The sequence below is a fragment of the Crotalus tigris genome, unplaced genomic scaffold (genome assembly GCF_016545835.1).
Source record: "Crotalus tigris isolate CLP2741 ecotype Arizona unplaced genomic scaffold, ASM1654583v1 scf7180000023713.2527936, whole genome shotgun sequence".
NCBI lineage: Eukaryota > Metazoa > Chordata > Lepidosauria > Squamata > Viperidae > Crotalus > Crotalus tigris.
In genome coordinates this window covers 375,349-393,471 of record NW_024100135.1, presented here as the reverse complement: position 1 = coordinate 393,471, position 18,123 = coordinate 375,349, and the positions used below count along the sequence as shown (strand labels likewise).

Genomic DNA, 18,123 nt, shown 5'->3' with positions numbered 1-18,123 from the left:
GAACTAAAACTCAGCATCCTGGTTTTTCAATTTGTATCATACACAGAATCAGAAACTGACCATTGATAGCAACTGAACCACAAACTAGACAACCTCTTCTTAGCATAACCTAGGTGCAAATCCAATTACTCTTAGATCACAATGTCTCATCTAATATGATATCCATGTAAATGCTATGGGGGAGGAATGACAAAAGCAGCAGAAATAATAAGTTCCACCCCTTTTTGACAAGTGTTATGAAATATGGTAGGAGCAGAGCTCACTGTTTGATTCTGCTGCCCTTTATATACTATTGGATGTGTGTTTGTTGTAGCCTAGCCCAATACAGTATGTTTGAGATGTATTGGACCTCAACTTTCATTATTTTCCCCCCAGCGTGTGCCATGTTCTCATCAAATTCTCATCAAGAGCCAGTTTGGTTTAGTGGTTAAGGCAGCAGGCTAGAAACTGGGAGACTGAGTTCAAGTCTCATCTTAGTCAGGAAAACCTGCTGGATTACTTTGCGCCAGTTACTCTCAGCTCAATCCACCTCATAGGGCTGTTGTTGTGGGGAAAATACGAGGAGGAAGGTATGTTGGATATGTTTGCTACCTTGAGTTATTTGTAAAAATAATAAGGGCAGGATAAAAATAAATAAAATTGGAATGAAATATCAGATGAAATTCCACATGAGTAATCCCTGTACCATCAGATTTTTATGTCTAAGAAAGAAAAGGTTATAATTTGCAAATGACACCAAAACTTATGAAGAGTTAATGCTTCAGAAGAAAAGGAAAAGCACAAAATTGTCTTCATAGGTTAGATAAAATAGGATGAAAACAAATATGTACACTACGGAATGAGAAATTAAAAGCACTGGGAGTCCCCGGCCTGGAATCAATACTTATGAAAAAGATCTTGGAATGGTAGTTGACATATACCAGTAAATACAAATATGAATTTAAATTACGGTAGCTTTGTGATATGGCTGCAAAACCAAGCAATCCAATTTTAAGCTGTATGAACAGAGACAATGTAAATGAATGGGGGGGGGGAGTAAAGTTTGACTTTATTCTGCATTGATCAGAGCCCCTCACTGCATTCAGTTCTGGCACTATACCTTAATATGCTTTCCCAAAAAATGGAACAAGTTCAGAAAAGGGCAATGAGGATGAACAGAGGACTAGAATCTGCAATGGCGTGTGAAGGAACTCCATGTATTGGCCTTCTGAAGAGGAAGCTGAGAAGGGTCATCTTAGTGCTTTTCACATGCATAGGAGGTGACAAAGAAGATAAGTTAACTTGTAAGTTAAGTTAACTTGTAAGTTAAGTTGGCTTTAACTTACAAGTATTTCCATTTTACATTAACATGTTAAGACAAGTTAAAGCCTCCTTTCCCATCCCACTGCCCTCCAAATGAGTTGGGCTATTTACGACTGATCCTATTATTCTCAACAACCATGGTAGTTGGAATCCAAAACGGCTGAAGAACACTAGCTGGGGAAAAACTGACCTGCCAGATCGAAAGAAATGTCAAGGCAACACTCTCACAAATCCAGTATGGAATAAGCCATATCGAATAGGGAATATTTTCCTTCTATGTAAATGGTATATCGGCCTTTCCTTCCGCCACACGAAAATATTAATTGCGTGTATGTTACCGGGCAGCACCCTCATTTCTGCAGCCAAAGCCATCTCGGGGAATTTTCCTACGGTACCCCGGCTGCGCTCCGTTTTCGCTATTTGAAACAGCAGAAACCGAAGACCCGTTTGGAGCCCAGTTCGCCGCTTCCTGGTAACGTGCAGCAGTTGCCAAGAGGTACCCGCTTGAGAGGAGGGCGAGAAAGCTGTAACTGGCTAGGCGTTGGAAGGAGGCTGGGAAAACTGGCAGCGAGACCGAAGCGCCTGCGAGCCGGTGGCTGCTTCCTTTAGCGCCGCCAGGGGAGGGGCGCCTGAGGAGAGAAACGGAGTGCACGCTGGTATTCAGACTCCCGGGAGACAAAGAGGCTGGGAGCGCAGCGGGTGAGTTTTCTTCAGAGGTGCCTGCGCGGTGGCGATGCTGCTTGGCTAGTAAAGGACCCCGAAGAAAGTAGGTGTGTTGCGCGGTGCCGGCCTTTGGTGGATCCGAATATTTCTCCTTAACTGGAGAATGAAAGTGAAGTATGAAAAACACTGGCCTCAGAGGAAATAGTTTAATTCCCCTTGCGGGCAATTTGGTTTGGCTGTGTGTATGTCTGTGCCGCTTGTTTTCGTCTACATAGGAAAACACCGCTTTTGCTTTACTTATGGTTTCACGTCTTCAAACTTTTTATTTTACGATAAAAACTGGCTTATTCATTGTTTTAAAACCAGACTTTCCAGATCGGACATGGAGACTACTTTCTGTTTTTCTTTTTTCAGTGACTTGCTTTTAGCATATTTTGACATGAATTCTAACTTAAGTCTGAATTACCTTCCTTTAACGTATCGGGGGCTGCTTCCCTTTATCTGTTATCAGATGGTTAACTGCAGCCGTTTATGCTGCATAAACTGCAGAAAAACATTCAGCAGAGACATTTGCTTTATGAAGATTCCTGAAATTTTTGGTTGCCCCGAAAGTTTTAAAGTAAGGGAATAATATTGCAGCTATGAAATGCTCGTTAGGCTTTCCTTTGTTTAGAGAAACCAAATAAAAGGAAATCATTGCTACCTCTTCCATCAGACATTAGTCCATAATAATCACTAAAAGAGAGAGAAGCTATTACCCACAAAACATTTGTGCTGAAGAACTTAAGATTTAAACCAAATTAAAGTTTTACAAACACACTTAGATAGCTGCCCTAAACTATTGGTACTTAAATTCTCAAAGAATAAACATCAGTTTTGCAACAAACTATATTATTACTTGTTTGCATTGATATATATTTAATCTCCTGTACAGTTTTCAACATAACTTTGTTATAAATTATATAAACAAAGTTATAACTAGTAGACAGCACGAGTTTGTTAAAAGCAGATGATGCCAAACCAATCTTATTTCATTTTTTGATAAAGTGATTAAACTAGTAGACCAGTGAATTGCTGTGGACGTAGTATATTTAGATTTCAGTAAGGTATTTGATAAAGTAGACCACAACCTACTACTTGGTAAGCTACGGTAGAAAAAGATGGAATAGACAATATCACCATCAGATGGATCTGTAGCTGGCTGGCAAACTGTACTCAACAAGTGGTCTTCAATGGCACTACATCTTCATGGAGAGAAGTAAGCAGTGGGGTACCACAAGGTTCCGTCTTAGGCCTAGTACTCTTCAATATCTTCCTCAATGACTTAGATGAGGGAATTGAAGGGGAACTCATCAAAGTTGCAGATGACACCAAACTGGCAGGTGTAGCCAACACACTAGAAGACAAACTCAGGATCCAAAAAGATGTTGACAAACTTGAACAATGGGTCCTATCCAACAAAATGAATTTCAATTTGGAGAAAAGCAAAGTTTTACATTTAGGCAGGAAAAATCAAAGGTACAAGTACAGATTGGGCGAGACCTGGCTTAAAAACAGTAATTATGAGAGGGACCCTGGAGTCCTAGTGGATGATCACTTGACTATGAGCCAGCAGTGTGCAGCAGCAGCCAAAAAAGCTAATACAATCCTATGTTGTATAAACAGAGGTATAGAATCAAGATCACATGAACTATTAGTACCGTATATGCCGGTGTATTAGGCGACCCGGCATATAAGATGACCCCCGTCTTTATCGCCGAGCCGCATTCCTAGAACGTCGTCTTATACACCGGAAACTACCAGTATTTCCGGCGTATAAGACGACTCGGCGTATAAGATGACCCCCATCTTTGGCGCCGAGTTTAGCACTTCCGGAAGTCGTCTTATACACCGGCATATACGGTACCGTTTTATAAAACCCTAGTAAGACCACACTTGGAATACTGCAACCAATTTCGGTCACCATACTACAAAAAAGATGTTGAGACCTTGGAAAAAGTTCAGAGAAGAACAACTAAAACAATCAAAGGCCTGGAGACTAAAACATACAAAGAACTGCTGCAGGATTTGGGTTTAGCTAGTTTAAAGAAAAGAAGAAATCGGAGAGACATGATAGCAGTATTCCAGTATTTGAGGGGCTGCCACCAAGAAGAGGGGGTCACATTATTCACCAAAGCATCAGAGGGCAGGACAAGAAACTGATCAAAGAGAGAAGCAACCTGGAATTAAGGAGAAACTTCCTGACAGTGAGGACAATTAACCAGTGGAACAGCTTGCTGGAGATTTTTAAGATGAGGCTAGAGAATCACTTATCTGAGATGGTATAGGTCCTCCTGCTTGAGCAGGGGGCTGGACTAGAAGACCTCCAAGGTCCCTTCCAGCTCTATTCTATTCTAAGAATGTTATCCCATGCAGTCCCATAACAGACTCGGAAGAGATGTTTGGAAGCTTCCAGAACTAGAAATGTCTCCCTACATCTTTGCTTGGAAAATAGATTGATTTACAAAAAAGGTATTTAGCACTTAATATTACTATGTCAATGTATGGACTTCAACTATCAAAATTCAACTGGGATTTGAAGTCTACATATCTTAAAGCTGCTGAGGTTCAGAAACATTATACTAAATAATGGACAATATAACACACATCTTGCCAGAAGATTTGTAATGTATGAAAAGGTACATTGTTTGGCAAAGGGGAAAACATCTTTAAGAGCCAGGTATTAAATAAATAAAAATTCCAATAGACATGAAATGCAATATTGTAAAAAGTTCAAAACAAAGGACTAATAAAACAGTAAACTTAAGTCTAGAATCCCTAAAGAGTTTTAGCCAGTTTGGAGTAGTGGTTAGGGAAAGCAGAATACCATGAGTTTAAATCCTGCCTTAGTCATGAAAGCAGCTGGGTGACCATGGGCCAGCCATTCTTCCTCAGCCCAACCATCTCAGAGTTATGGGGAAAATAGGAAGAAATATTACTTATGTTTTCTGTCTTAAATTATTTATAAATAAAGGCAGAATACAAATGTAACAATAATAATTACACAACATTTTAGGGATGGGGTGGTTCATGTTCCCAACAATATGTGAAATCAGGATCTTTAGTAGTGGAATTATATGGTACTAAGGATAAAGGTATTATCAATAAAGGGTAGGTTATCATTTGTCAAACACATGGGAAAGTTGAATAGGAAAATCTGTTTATTATGACTATATAACTTAAGGAGGCAACAATATTTTCTTAGGAGGTTAATTAGAATGGAATTGGAGAAAGCTTAATGGGTGATGGAATAACTGAAGGGTCTGTGTAAAACCAGAAAAACTGATGTGCAAATATAATCTGAAATTGTTTCAGGTGGAAAGCCAGTTTGTTTGATTGAGCTCCAGTTCAGCCTGTTGATACTCTCAGATATTTTAATAAGGAACTGACAGTTGGAATATTTGTCCCATCACCTTTTATATTATTCCCTCAGCAGAAACCTCATTTGGGGATTAGTGTCAAAAATCTAAATGCTTTCTTGCTGGTTAACAATTTGTACTGATCCTATAGTTCTTAATACTAACTAATATTTCGTCTTGGCCACTGCTGCCAATTTGCTAAAGCAACTGTGGCATCTTGCAGGAACAGGTTGACTTCACCAAAGCAGGAGTAGTTTCTGCCTGAAGAAGCCTGCATATAAATAGTTGTGTTGTGTGTGCTAAATAAATGCAAGGCCATCTTTCATTAATTTTTTTCATAATCCAAGACATTCTTCTTCACTAATCAAGAAAACAAACTGGAGACTATTTCATCCTCTATATAATATTGTATGAGAACGTATTAGAACTCAAGGAAATTATTGCAGTTTGACGATGGTATTTTTAGAAATGCAAAAAATATTTTCAATTGGTTAGATTAATGGTCCACTTACCACAGCTTTATCACAATAGAAGCCAAGTGTGGATGCTTCAGATCTCTTTTTTAAGAAATAGTACATACAAGTACTCCTTGATATATGACCGTAATTGAGCCTGGAATTACAGTTGTAAATCATATTGGTTGTAAGTGGGTCATCATGTGACTGTACCTGATTTTATGACCTTCACTGCAACGGTTGTTAAACTAATGTGTCAGTTCTTAAGTGAACATTGTTTGCAATAGGCATTTTTTGCCAGAAACCAGAAGTAAATGCTAATTTCCTATTAAAAACATCAAAAATTCTGGTTATTTGATTGTTGGACACTGAAAACAGCTGTAAATACAGGCTGGTTGCTGAGCACCCAAAATGTGATCATATGACTATGGGGGAGGGGACATCAGAATTTCAAATCAGGGTCATAAGTACCCTGAGGGAAGTCTGTCATAACTTTGAACTATTGCTAAATGACTGGTTGTAAGTCAAGAACCACCTCTACAATACAGTCTGTTGCCCTCTAGTTCTGGGCCCCCCAATCTTTTGGGCACCAGAGGCCAGTTCCGTAGAAAGAAGTTTTTCCACGGACCAGAGAGGGCGTGATTTTGCATGCTGCCTGCATCTCGTGAATGGGGCTTTGTTTGTGTAGACTGGTTGCTGGCATGGACCATAAATTGGGGACTCCTGCTCTAGATGTTTAGATTTCAACTTCAGTTATCTCCCATTATTTGGACGACACTAGATTAAGGGCAATTTGTAAAATTTTGTACATTTGAGTTGCCTTGTGCATTTCTACACAGAGGTTCAATTATATAAGTAATCAGAAATCAAGCTCTATTTGAAGGAAACTATTTTAATTGTATCTAAATTTACACCTAGGAATCTGAACTTCAAAACTATGGAAAAACTTGAATACCTTTTAAAACATGGTGTCCAACCTTTGGCTTGCCTGGGCTGAATTGGGTGAAGAGGAATTGTCTTGGGCCACATATAATATATATAATATAATTAATATATATACACACATATTGTCTTTTAAAATACTAAAAATTCGAATCCTGAGCATTATGCTAACAAATAAAAGAAAAAATGAACACCAGGATATAATAAACCAGCCTGTTTAATATAAACAAGTCTGTGGTTAAGAAGAGTTACTGAGCTTTTGTCCGGCCAAAAAACTGCCTGAGTCATCAGAGTTAGAATAGCAGGAGATTGGGAAGGCAGCTCATATAGCCTCCTGCTTCTGCGCCCGGCTCCTTGAGCAGTCATCGACCCATTGATTGTGTTAATCCTTATCGCACCGAGTTGTTCTGCATCAGGCAAACTGTCTTTGTCTCCACTGGTTGTTTTTTTTTCTTTTATTTGTTATACACACATATATATATTGCTAAAAATCACATAATAATGTTAAAAGTTTACGATCTTGTGTGGCCGCATTACTAGCTATCCAGGGCTGCATGAGGGCCACAGTTTGCACATGCCTGTTTTAGAACCTGACTTGATTCTGCATGACTCTTACTTTGCTTTTCTTAGATCTTCGGGATTAAAAAAAAGCAGCCAGCAGCTGGAAACCTGGGCCCAAATGAAATAAGAGATAAATGATAGCCTGTGGTTTGGCCCTAAAACATTGAAAGAAGTGTGTCATAAGCATTTATGTGGTAGAAATGCTTATTCAGGCATTTTTAATATGCCTTCTAGCATTAGTACAACTGTTGTACTGCCAAGAATACTTTTGAGTCAACCTTTTTTCTCTATCAGATGAAAATCTGCTTGGATGAGCTTTGAGGATTTTGGGGGCTATGGACTGATACAGTTTTCCATTTTTTCATTCATGTTTTTCTTGGTTATATTTCTGGAAAGAAATAGTTACATTACAAATTAAAAGAAATTGATACTTCAATCCTAAAAGGCTTTGGAGTAGAAGACACTTCAGTTTTTTTAAAAAAAAGAATTGATCTACTAATGATCTCTTTTATTACAATGTAATTTATGCACTGCTATATTTGGACTGAACCAGTTGCCCCAAACATCTAAAACAGTGGTTCTCAACCTTTTTAATGCGTGACCCCAACCGGTCGTAAGTCGAGGACTACCCAACCGGTCGTAAATCGAGGACTATCCAACCGGTCGTAAGTTGAGGACTTTCTCTGCCCGGGAGCGCCGCGCATGCGCGGTGCCACCCCCTGCACCGGCTGAGGTGTAGCTGGCAAGCGGCAGAGACGGCGCAGGCCGACCACCGGCTGGGCCACCAGCTGGCCCAGTCCAAGGGAGGTAAGGCACCTGCCGGACCCCACGTGCGCCAGCAACCCTCCCTGCGCCCGCCGGCCTCCCACCTCCCACCCCTGGCCCTCTTTTACTTACATTTTTAGTAGTTGCTCAGCAGGGAGGGGTGGAAACTTCCAGACAGCTCGCCTTCGCTGCAAACAACTTGCAGCACCGTTTGCAGAATGGGACTTTTGGCGGGTTCAGCAGGGCAGAGACAGCCTGGACAATTCCTATTGGCTTTTGAAAGCCAATAGAATTAGACTCTATTCAAGAGAGTCTATTCTATTGGTTTTCAAAAGCCAATAGAATAAAAGGGAGTAGCACAGCTAAGGAAAAGGGGAAAAAAATGGCGGACTGTGTTGTTTGGCGACCCCCCGTGAAATGGTCATTCAACCCCAAATGGGGTCCTGACCCACAGGTTGAGAACCACTGGTCTAAAATAACATAAAATCTCAAAGATCAGCAAACTGATCATATGTGGGAGTTACTCATGACAGCCATAATAAGAGACCAGCTCTCATTATTTCAGTTAGAATAATGTTAAATTCTTTTGTATTGATTCTCCTATATTTGCTTCCCCATCCAATCTTTTATTTTCCTTTGGTATATCAAAAGATTGCAAGACTGAGTTTTCTTTTAATAAGTCAACCTAGTCTGAGTTTTGACACAGTTGGATTTTGTAATTCACATTAGTTCAGCCATTTATTTATTTATTGGGGGAGGCAGCCTTGTACATTTATATATTCCTCCATTAAGTACAATGCCTAACTAAATAATCCTTAATACAAGATTACTCAGGAGGGGCTTCTGGGAAGGGGCCACTGGATCAACGTCCCTTGTTGCGGGGAGAGTTTTAACGTTGATAAACTTTAAGCAATTGTTAAAATCTTCTGTCTTCACTGTTTCTGTCTGGTTAATGTTCAAGTTGAATATTGTGAATATATTTTCTGGGTTTTATTTACAATATATATCCCACTATAATCTGAATTAATTCTAAGCTGTGAACTGGAGAATATTTTTATCTGTTGTGTCATTTAAATTTCACTATTTACATTAATTTTAATCTTTTATTCACAGCTTCAAAAGATTTTAAGATATGGTGACAGAGAAAGTGAAGGAGGATCCCATTGACTGAATTTGCACATTATCTTTCCCCCAAACTCACCTTTATAGATTAATATGATGTATTAGCCCATCCACTAGATAAAAAGGATTACCCTAAATCAATGATGGCAAACCTTTTAGAGACCGAGTGCCCAAACTGCAACCCAAAATCCACTTATGCATCGTTGAGAGCCGGGTGGGTGTGGTCCATTGGGTAGGTGTGGCCCATTGGGTGGGCATGGCCCATTGGGTGGGCGTGGCTGTGGTGGTAACAGCAGACTGGGTGGGACTAAAAAGTTCAATCAATTCCAACTTTGCAAGATCTTTTTTTTCCTGCAAGAAGTTGAAATTGACTGATTGAACCTTTTTTTTTTTTTCACATGGCGGCGGAAGCCTAAAGCGAAAAGGTTTTATAAAACCCAGCTGAAGGCCTAGTACTGGGGCGAGGGCACGCGTGCCATAGGTTTGCCACCACTGCCCTAAATTATTTCTGTAACGTGCAGCAGTGGAACTCAATAAAGTTGTTTTAATGCTGGAAGATTGCTAGAGGCGGATCAGGAGAAGGAAAATAGCTGAGTGGCAAAGTGCAAGTTTATGTGCAAAAGCTTCCATGCTGGCACCCAGGATTTGTATGAAGCCATAATAAAGTGCCGTCAGTCCTTGTAGATACAATACTTAGTTGGATCAACCAATGATCTTGGTGTAAGACAATTCCTTACGTTTATATTAATTTCATTAGTGTTTGAGCACGTTCATGGAGTTTATTCAGGTCCAGATCAACTTGCTGAAAATGTTTCGTCTATTTAATTTGTTTTTAAAATCATTTGTTGAGAAATTGCAAGAGGCTAAGTAGTGAGTAGATATCGAACAGAGAGCGATGAATGGTCTGTCTTAGGTTGAGTGAATTCATGAGGCTGAACTCAGTTCTGAGCAAGCAATTTTCCAGGCTAAGGTCATAACACTTGTGCAACACTTGTTAGGGATTGATCTCTGGCTTCAGGGGAATACCGCTATCTGTAACTGAAGACAGAAACTCAGTGAAATGTCTAATTTTGCAAGAGAAATGAAAAATAGAATTCTGTTTGAGTTCTTGGTGTCTCTAGGAGGTTTTGACCCATCATATTTGTAGATCATAAGGTTTGGAAAGTTGTTCTAAAGAATAAGAAAAAAGCATGAGAAACCTCTTTAAGTTGTTAGTTTTAAAATATTTAATTGGAGTTTCATAATATTACAGAAGGTGCATATTGACTGATTTTATTTGTAGACTGTTACATTGTACATATATTTCAATTATAATGTTTAAGATCAAGAAATAACCCATCCTAAAATGCTGGTTCATTCCTCCTAGATTGTGTGCTATATACTATGGGATGGGTGAGGAAGAGAACAGATATACCTCTCAGCTCAAGGATGTGTATGACAGCTGTGATGCTACAGGCACTGGGTATTTGGACAAGGAGGAGCTGACTGAGCTGTGCCACAAACTGCATCTGGAAAGAGAGCTCCCCTTACTTCTGGAAACACTTTTGGGGAATAATCAGTTTACCCGAGTAAGTAACTGCAAGGCTTCTGCACCTGAATATTACATTCTTGAGTTCCCAACACAGCATCTTTTTGGCATTTAGGTTAAAGCTGTATCTCTTTTCTCTCTTCTCCTTCCCATTCACCTTTTAAAATCTAGTTCTTGGTATTTTTTATCCCATCAGATTCTCCCGAACACAAGCACTTAGGCATGCTGGCGGTATTACTGGAGCTTCAGAACTGTATGAAAAGCCGCAGGGTTGGGACTTGGCTAATCTCCAGGGGGATGATATTCCAAAGAATGGGCACCACAATAGAAAAGGCTTTCTTTCTGCAAGTGACTTGCAGCAGAGTGTCTTGGTTCAAGAAATGGACACAGTTGGTATACAATATGAAACTCTGCAGAAGCCCTCCTGGCTACGGCTATCATCTGTTTTTCAAATATAAGCCCTGAATTCAGAAGGACTGCCAGATTGTGCACAGGTTCTGTTCAGAGAAGTATAATCATGTTCAGAACCAACAGTGGAAAATCCCTTGAACCTGGAGGGTCTAAAATCCAGAGCCACTGAGTCCCCATCTAGACTCCCATAGTCTCCAGACACCAGGACACAGCTTAGTTTGAGTAGAGTGGAGATATAAAACTGGGTAATATGTGCATACTGGTGTTACCTCACTTGGTGCCATCAATGATCTTGCCCCATGACTTCATATAACTATTAAAGTAACAAGAGAGAGTAACAAGCCTCGCAGAGTCCCAGAAAACGGGACTATGGGGTTATAGTTCTAGATTTCTCTCCCATCAACATAACTGAAGCTGGTCCCAGAAGCTGAGCATGTTGGTTAACCCAGTTGCAGTCTAAGTGGTAATCAAAATAGTTTTATTACCAAGTGGTAATAAAAATGGTATGTTTATTGTATTGGCTGAGCCAATTCCAGTGTACTGTATAATTTTTACAAGTGGTGTTTGCTTTGAGACAGTACTCAAAGATAAGGTTTGGAGTTCTGGGATTAAATATTATTTTCTCACCTTCTGGAATCAAGGAGAAGAGCTCAGATGTTTCTAATTCAACTTAATGGCATGTTATGTTATGACGTTAAGTTATTCAAGTTAAATAGCCACCCAGCTGTCTGTCACTTATATAGTAATGACAGTGCAATGCTATCTAGAATTAGAAGCTGCTAATTCCTTTTTCTTCATCACAAGAAGTGAGGAAAGTAAGTACTTGATCTTGAAAGTTGCCATAGTTTGCACTGTGAACCATAATTCAGATGGGAGTATTGTCTGCAGGCAGCAGATATATTCTATTTTTTTCACTTTGGAAACAGTAATGTCAGCCAATTTCTTCTGATGCAGAACATAGGTTCTATTCTTTAGGACTTTAGGTGGGCTTGTACTATCCAGACTAATATATTGTGCATAGTAATGTATAATATTCCTCATTGTTTCCCACCATAGAGCTATAAATAATTGCCTTTTTTCTGTCCTTCTAATTTGTGGTCTGGCCAATTGTTCTCTTGAATTGACTGAGATAATTATCCCCATACATAGGTGTTATTGAAAGACTGCTGCAAGTAAAAGTAAACTTAATATTTCTATTATGGAAATGGTGCTCCCCAAAGTCTGACTTTACCTTCTTCTTTTTCTTGCTACAAAGAATAAGCAAAATAGATCTGATAGATGATGATGCCCTGGTTTCCCCTTACCCAATGGAATAAAAAATATATTAAGAAATAGGTAGTAATGTATTTTCAAGCAACCTTCAAAAATGGATTTTTTTAATAAAAAATATTAGTAATTGTGTAGCAATAAATATGCAGTGTGGCTGTACTGTTTCCATGGGAAGTCTCGGCATTTCCACATGATGCGATATGATCCCTTAAACTATATAGTACAACTAAACTGATTTATGAGAACCACTCTTCTTGAAATATTGGTAACTGAAAGAGAAGCGAGCTAAGCTGTGGGGAAAAAAGCACCTGCAGCAAACTGCCATGCTTTCCCCCCCACAAACCTCATAACCTTTTGATACCCTTTGTCCCAATGAAGCAGCCAAAAGGTCATCCCCTTTTGAATTAATATCTCACCTACCTAAATAAATAATATGCTTAAGTTCCCTCTTATCTCTTCCTTATAATAAATCAGATGTGATGTTGATCTTGAGAAAGTTATTTACCCAGTGTTAGTATACTAGATGATGCAGCAAATCCTGCATATGGCAGAATTAGAAGGGCAGAGATGTTACAGCCATCATTCCTCTATATCAGAAAGCTGGAAAGAAAATTTAAGACAACTACCCCTACTCAAGCAGGGTCTAACTATATCACTGCCTAGTATGTTTATATCAGTCAGTTCTTATGAGGTCTCATGAAGCCGCAGGAAACTATGCTCAGCTTTTCTTTCTCTCTCTGATCTCTGTAATGTGGTTACATACATTGGATTTCATGCAAAATCAGCAATATTTGAATTCCTGGGATTACTACAAGCTACACTTGTGTTCCTCTTGTAAAAGCTGGTGTAAGTAGTAAACATTGACACCCCTGCTCTATTGGATTAAAAAAAATGACCTAAGGAGTAGACAGGCTTCAAGATGCCTTATATCCCTAAAGGGATTGGTATTTTTTTTCCATATGCTCTGGCCCAGCTTCCTTTGTCTGGTTCAATGACATTTTTCCTTTTGTTCCCTTAACTTGTTTTTTTCTTATCTTCCTCCCTGAAGAGATGTTCTAGACAGGATTCCTGGCTTTTTGACCTCTCTGTTTAAGTGCCTCCTTCATCTTTAGGTTATGGCAACTTCAACCTAGTCTCACAGCAGTGAGAACAATTTTTTTTTTATTCTGCTCAAGACAATTGAACAATGTTTTTCTTCCTATGTCTTACTAGGTTAATTTTGAAGAATTTAAGGAAGGTTTTGTGACCATATTGTCTTCAACTATCAATCTTGGCCTTTCAGATGATGAGAGCAGCTATCTGGAACCAGGTGAATGAATAATGAAATGCATGAAAAGAGGCTAGTTTTGAATTATAGGGTCCTTGGTGCTCTCTAAGCTTGGTGGTTTTCTTGCAGACTTGTCATTACCAAACTAGGTAAATTCTTCACTGCTAGGCTAGTCACCTAATTTGGTAATGAAACGTCTGCAACAAAACCACCAAGCTCAGAGAGCACCAAGCACCCCACAGTTTAACTCTGAGCTACAAATATTCTCTTCTATCTTGTTTTGGATTTTCTGCTTTAAGATTGACTGTGATATAGCTTAGCCACCAATTGAAGTATCTTATTATGATTTGCTGCCTGATGGATTACTAATGAAACAGTTACCATAGATTGCTTACTGAGGCTGTCTGTATTAACTGATTTCTGAAAATGATAAAAAGTAAGCTTCTGTGCACTTAAATCAATTGTCTTTCTATAATGAAATTCCCAGAGATAAAAACAGAATAGTTATTTTGGAGATATATATTTCTCAAGATCATGAACAAATGTTTAAATGGTTTCCTCTATGTCCTTTCATATCTGTCAGTTAATATAAAGTTTATGTGTGTAAATGGGCTACTATCAAGAGGATTGTCTAATTAATTTTATATTCTACCTTTTCTTTGGGATGTCAGGGCAACTTGCCTGGGTCTCCCCTTGTTTTATCTCACAATATTCCTGTCAGGTAGATCACACTGAGAATGAAAGATTCGTACATAATGATCACATAATGAGATCCATGGTTGAATAGAGATCTGAACCTGGGTCTCCGCAGTCATATTTCAACAGTTGTATTTACTGATTTCGACATTTACTTATTTTCTATGTCTTCTACTGTTTTAGTATAACAGATAAAAAAGTAAACTTACAAGTTGCACCTGAAAGAAAAAGGAAGTATAATTTGAGACGGCAGTTGGGTGCTGCTGTAAGGCATGAAATCCTTGGAACAGCAGCTGGGAATGAGTTATACCAATAGTGGAAAAAGTGAAGGATTATTGGGGCAGTGGTGTTAGAATTGACAAAAAGAAAGAAAAAGTGTTGGATCAGATCCAAATGCCTACTTACCCATCATTCTGTTCTACCTTGGTGAATTAGATGGCTTTAGAAAGTTTCCTGAGAGAATAAGCTTTAGGTTCTTATATGTGCTGTGTGACATCATCTCAATTGTGCTCACCAACTCTGGGCATAGTCCATGATGAATGTTTTGAGTGAAAACTTTTATTACTATTCAACAGCACATAGGACTCACATATAAGTAGCTTACAATCAATATAATGGCCCTCAATAGCTCAAGATTTTGAACTCAGAGTTTGTTGGTTATGTTTTTAAGAGCTTTATTTGGGATCAAAAAGAAGGTGGAGAAAAGGGGACCTATCCCTATTACTGTTTGTATTAGAACTGAAAATATTTCCAATTCAGTTATTCCAGATGGAACTAAGCCCAAGTACATCACTGAGGCCAAAGGGTATGGCTGCCGGACAAAGCCAGAACTTGAAAGTGCTATATTGGAAACCCCCAAATATTTACAAGAGGAGCAGAGAAATACAAATGTAAAAAGTCAGTTGAGACGTTCAACTTCTTTGGAGAGTGTGGAGGTATTTAAAGAGCTATTTGAAATAGATGTGTTACATTTTACTACCTCTCATGTGTTGTGTTGTAATTGTTTCTTTTGTTACATTTGTGATGCCTTGGACTTGATAAGTCTCTGGAATTCTTCAGTATTCTGATTTCTTCCAGATGCTCAGGAAATGCCCCAAGTCTGGCTGATATTCAACAAAGGCATTGATGTTTCCTAATTTGACAGCCTCTGCAAAAATGAGTTATACAGATCTTGTTTAGTGATTGCTCTGTTAGCAACCATTTGGTGGTATATAATAGTGCTGAAAAAGAAAATTTACAATTAGTCCTTGCATTTAATGACCATCACAGGATCTCACACTGTCTCAAGGAAGGTCACATCTCCAACACATTGTCATTTGCCCTATATTGTATATCATGTTAGGCCATTGGAAGAAGTCAGATGCCAATGGGAAGCAGAGTTAATTTGAAGTTGTATTGTATTCACCCTTGCTTTTTCTTCTGTTGTTTTTCTATCCTTCATTTTGGCTATTAGACTGAATCTATAGAACATTAAATTCTGTTATCTTTTTTTAGAGTCTCAAATCAGATGAAGAGGCTGAAAACTCAAAAGAAGAGCAGCAGCAGATCTTTGAAGGCCAAGGTGGGGCTCAGCAAAAGAATATGTAGTAAACACTGAAACCTGTTTTTTATTGTTTATTTTCTGGAATTTCCACTTTTGCCATGTGATTCAGTAGATGAGCTCAAGATAAAGTTCTAATTAAAAGGCAGAGTATACTCCTTGCAGATGAAGTTTCTCTGATTCAAATTCTGCTCTCCAACTCTTGCCAGAGTGAATAGGAATGGATAAGGTAAACTTATGGACTGAATCCATGGAAGGCAATCCAAGCATAGTAATAAATCTATTTATCTAGCTTAGTTATGTGGGAATCTCCACATTGGCCATGTGGAAGCCTTCTTTCTTATCTTAGAGCCTCTGATCTTCCCATTTTCTGCCTATCTGAATTCATATTCTTAGAGAGAAAAAAATCTCAGACAGAAATTAGCTCCTCTTTTCTGAACCATTTTCTTACATATTGCCATGGGTGCTATAGCAAGGGTTTAAAATTGCTTCCCTTATGAGTGGGGACCATTTTAAAGTCTCACTGTGTAGAATGTGTGTAGGAAGGTCCAAAATCACACATCTGCAGGGATGTTGTCTCACTCACTTTGGACACTGGTCCCACCCATTGTAGGCTGGTTCTCGGGCTGAAGTAGATTCCCTATTGCCAAGCTTGGCACTCATTAGTCCATTTTCCTCTGGGCTCTGTGAAAAGATAATAGGATCTGTGTTTAACATGTAGCTTGGAAAGCTGGGTTATTAAAGCTAGTAATGGACAAATCAGTATACATTTGAATTGCATTTGTGGTATTCTGAACTGTTGGGTTTTCTAATGAATTAGCATATAAAAAGGGTATCTACAATCACTATCTTCCACATTTTTCTGTAATACAGTAGTTTTGAGTGTGGTTTTATTTAGTGTACATAATTATTTCACATAAAATCCCTGAGAAAGTCTATTCTTACTTTGCATTTTTTGATGTTCACTTTCATAGCTGCTTTAGTGTCCTCTGTTTTTCTGATGTGGTTTTATGTAATACAAAATATGGTGCTGAACTGCTCCAGAAAAGGCAAAATACTGGGCAGCCAGCTTCCATTCACCTTCATCCACCTGCATCTCTACAAGGATGGGCAAAGCCAACCGCTTAACAGCCATCCAGCATTCATTTAACTTTTTAAAAAAAGCATTAGGGAAATGTTTGTAATAAAGAAAGCTTACCATAGATTCTGGTTTACCATGTCTTGCAGATCTTGGTAGATTTCTTTTACATCCATATTTAGAATTAAATAAAGGCAGGAAAAGAGTGGAGATAAAATAATGTGTTTCTGATATTTTTGAGTATTACTGAAAAAATAAAATATTGCAACTGAAATATGTATAATTAATAATTATATATTTAACTAATATCTTTGTTGCATAATATAAAAAGATAAAATATTTTCCATGGATAATAGAAATTCCAAATTAAGAGTTTAGAGAAAAAATCAAGATGGAATATAAATTTAATTTGATTTTCAGTTGAGGACTTATATAATCTTTGATAAGAACAAGAGAGTAATTAGAAGCACAGCTCTTGCTAATGTAAAAGTAATCTTTTGTAGGTCAGTTGTGTACCTGGGATGATAACCTCATTGACAATCCTAGAGAAGTGTCCACCTTGTGTTTGAACACAACTGAGAATCAGATTAGGGTTACTTGTGAAGATCTTGGCATTGGAAATAATGGCTATCTCAACAAACAAGAGCTATATGCTGTTTGTAAGAACATTGGACTCAAGGAGATGGAAAAAGAGGTAGGCTAAACTTTTGGAGATTCTCATCTTGATGACTGAATGTGAAAATGGTGGCTACATATGGAATATAAAGATAGTCCTCTATTTACAACAGTTCGTTTAGTGACTGTTCAAAATTACGATGACACTAAAAAAAGTGACTTATGACCATTTTCACACTTATGACCGTTGCAGCATCCGCATGGTCATATAATCAAAATTCAGATGCTTAGCAACCGGTTCATATTTATGACAGTTGCTGTGTTCTGGTGTCATGTGATCAACTTTTGCGACCTTCTGACAAGCAAGATCAATGAGGAAGGCAGATTCACTTAACAACTGTGTTAGTAATTTAACAACTGCAATGATTCACTTAACAACTGGGGCAAGAAAAGTTGTTAAAATGTGGCAAAACTCACTTAACAAATGTCTCACGTAGCAAAATAAATTTTG

At 38.4% G+C, this 18,123-nt stretch overlaps 1 protein-coding gene across 5 annotated transcripts in view; it reads left to right on the top strand.

The window, feature by feature from the left end:
* Positions 1-664: 664 nt before the first annotated feature.
* NINL (ninein like) overlaps positions 665-18,123 on the top strand; it is a 49,428-nt gene continuing 31,969 nt past the window's right edge. For 2 of the 5 annotated variants that reach the window (XM_039320859.1, XM_039320858.1), the window contains exons 1-6: positions 1,954-2,068; positions 10,575-10,776; positions 13,629-13,725; positions 15,139-15,314; positions 15,874-15,940; positions 17,501-17,691. In XM_039320859.1, the coding sequence (XP_039176793.1) occupies positions 10,597-10,776; positions 13,629-13,725; positions 15,139-15,314; positions 15,874-15,940; positions 17,501-17,691 (711 nt within the window). In that variant the 5' untranslated portion in view covers positions 1,954-2,068; positions 10,575-10,596. Of the gene's footprint in view, positions 2,073-10,574; positions 10,777-13,628; positions 13,726-15,138; positions 15,315-15,873; positions 15,941-17,500; positions 17,692-18,123 lie in introns of all 5 variants that reach the window. The other 3 variants (XM_039320856.1, XR_005553895.1, XM_039320857.1) reach the window with 3 other exon arrangements.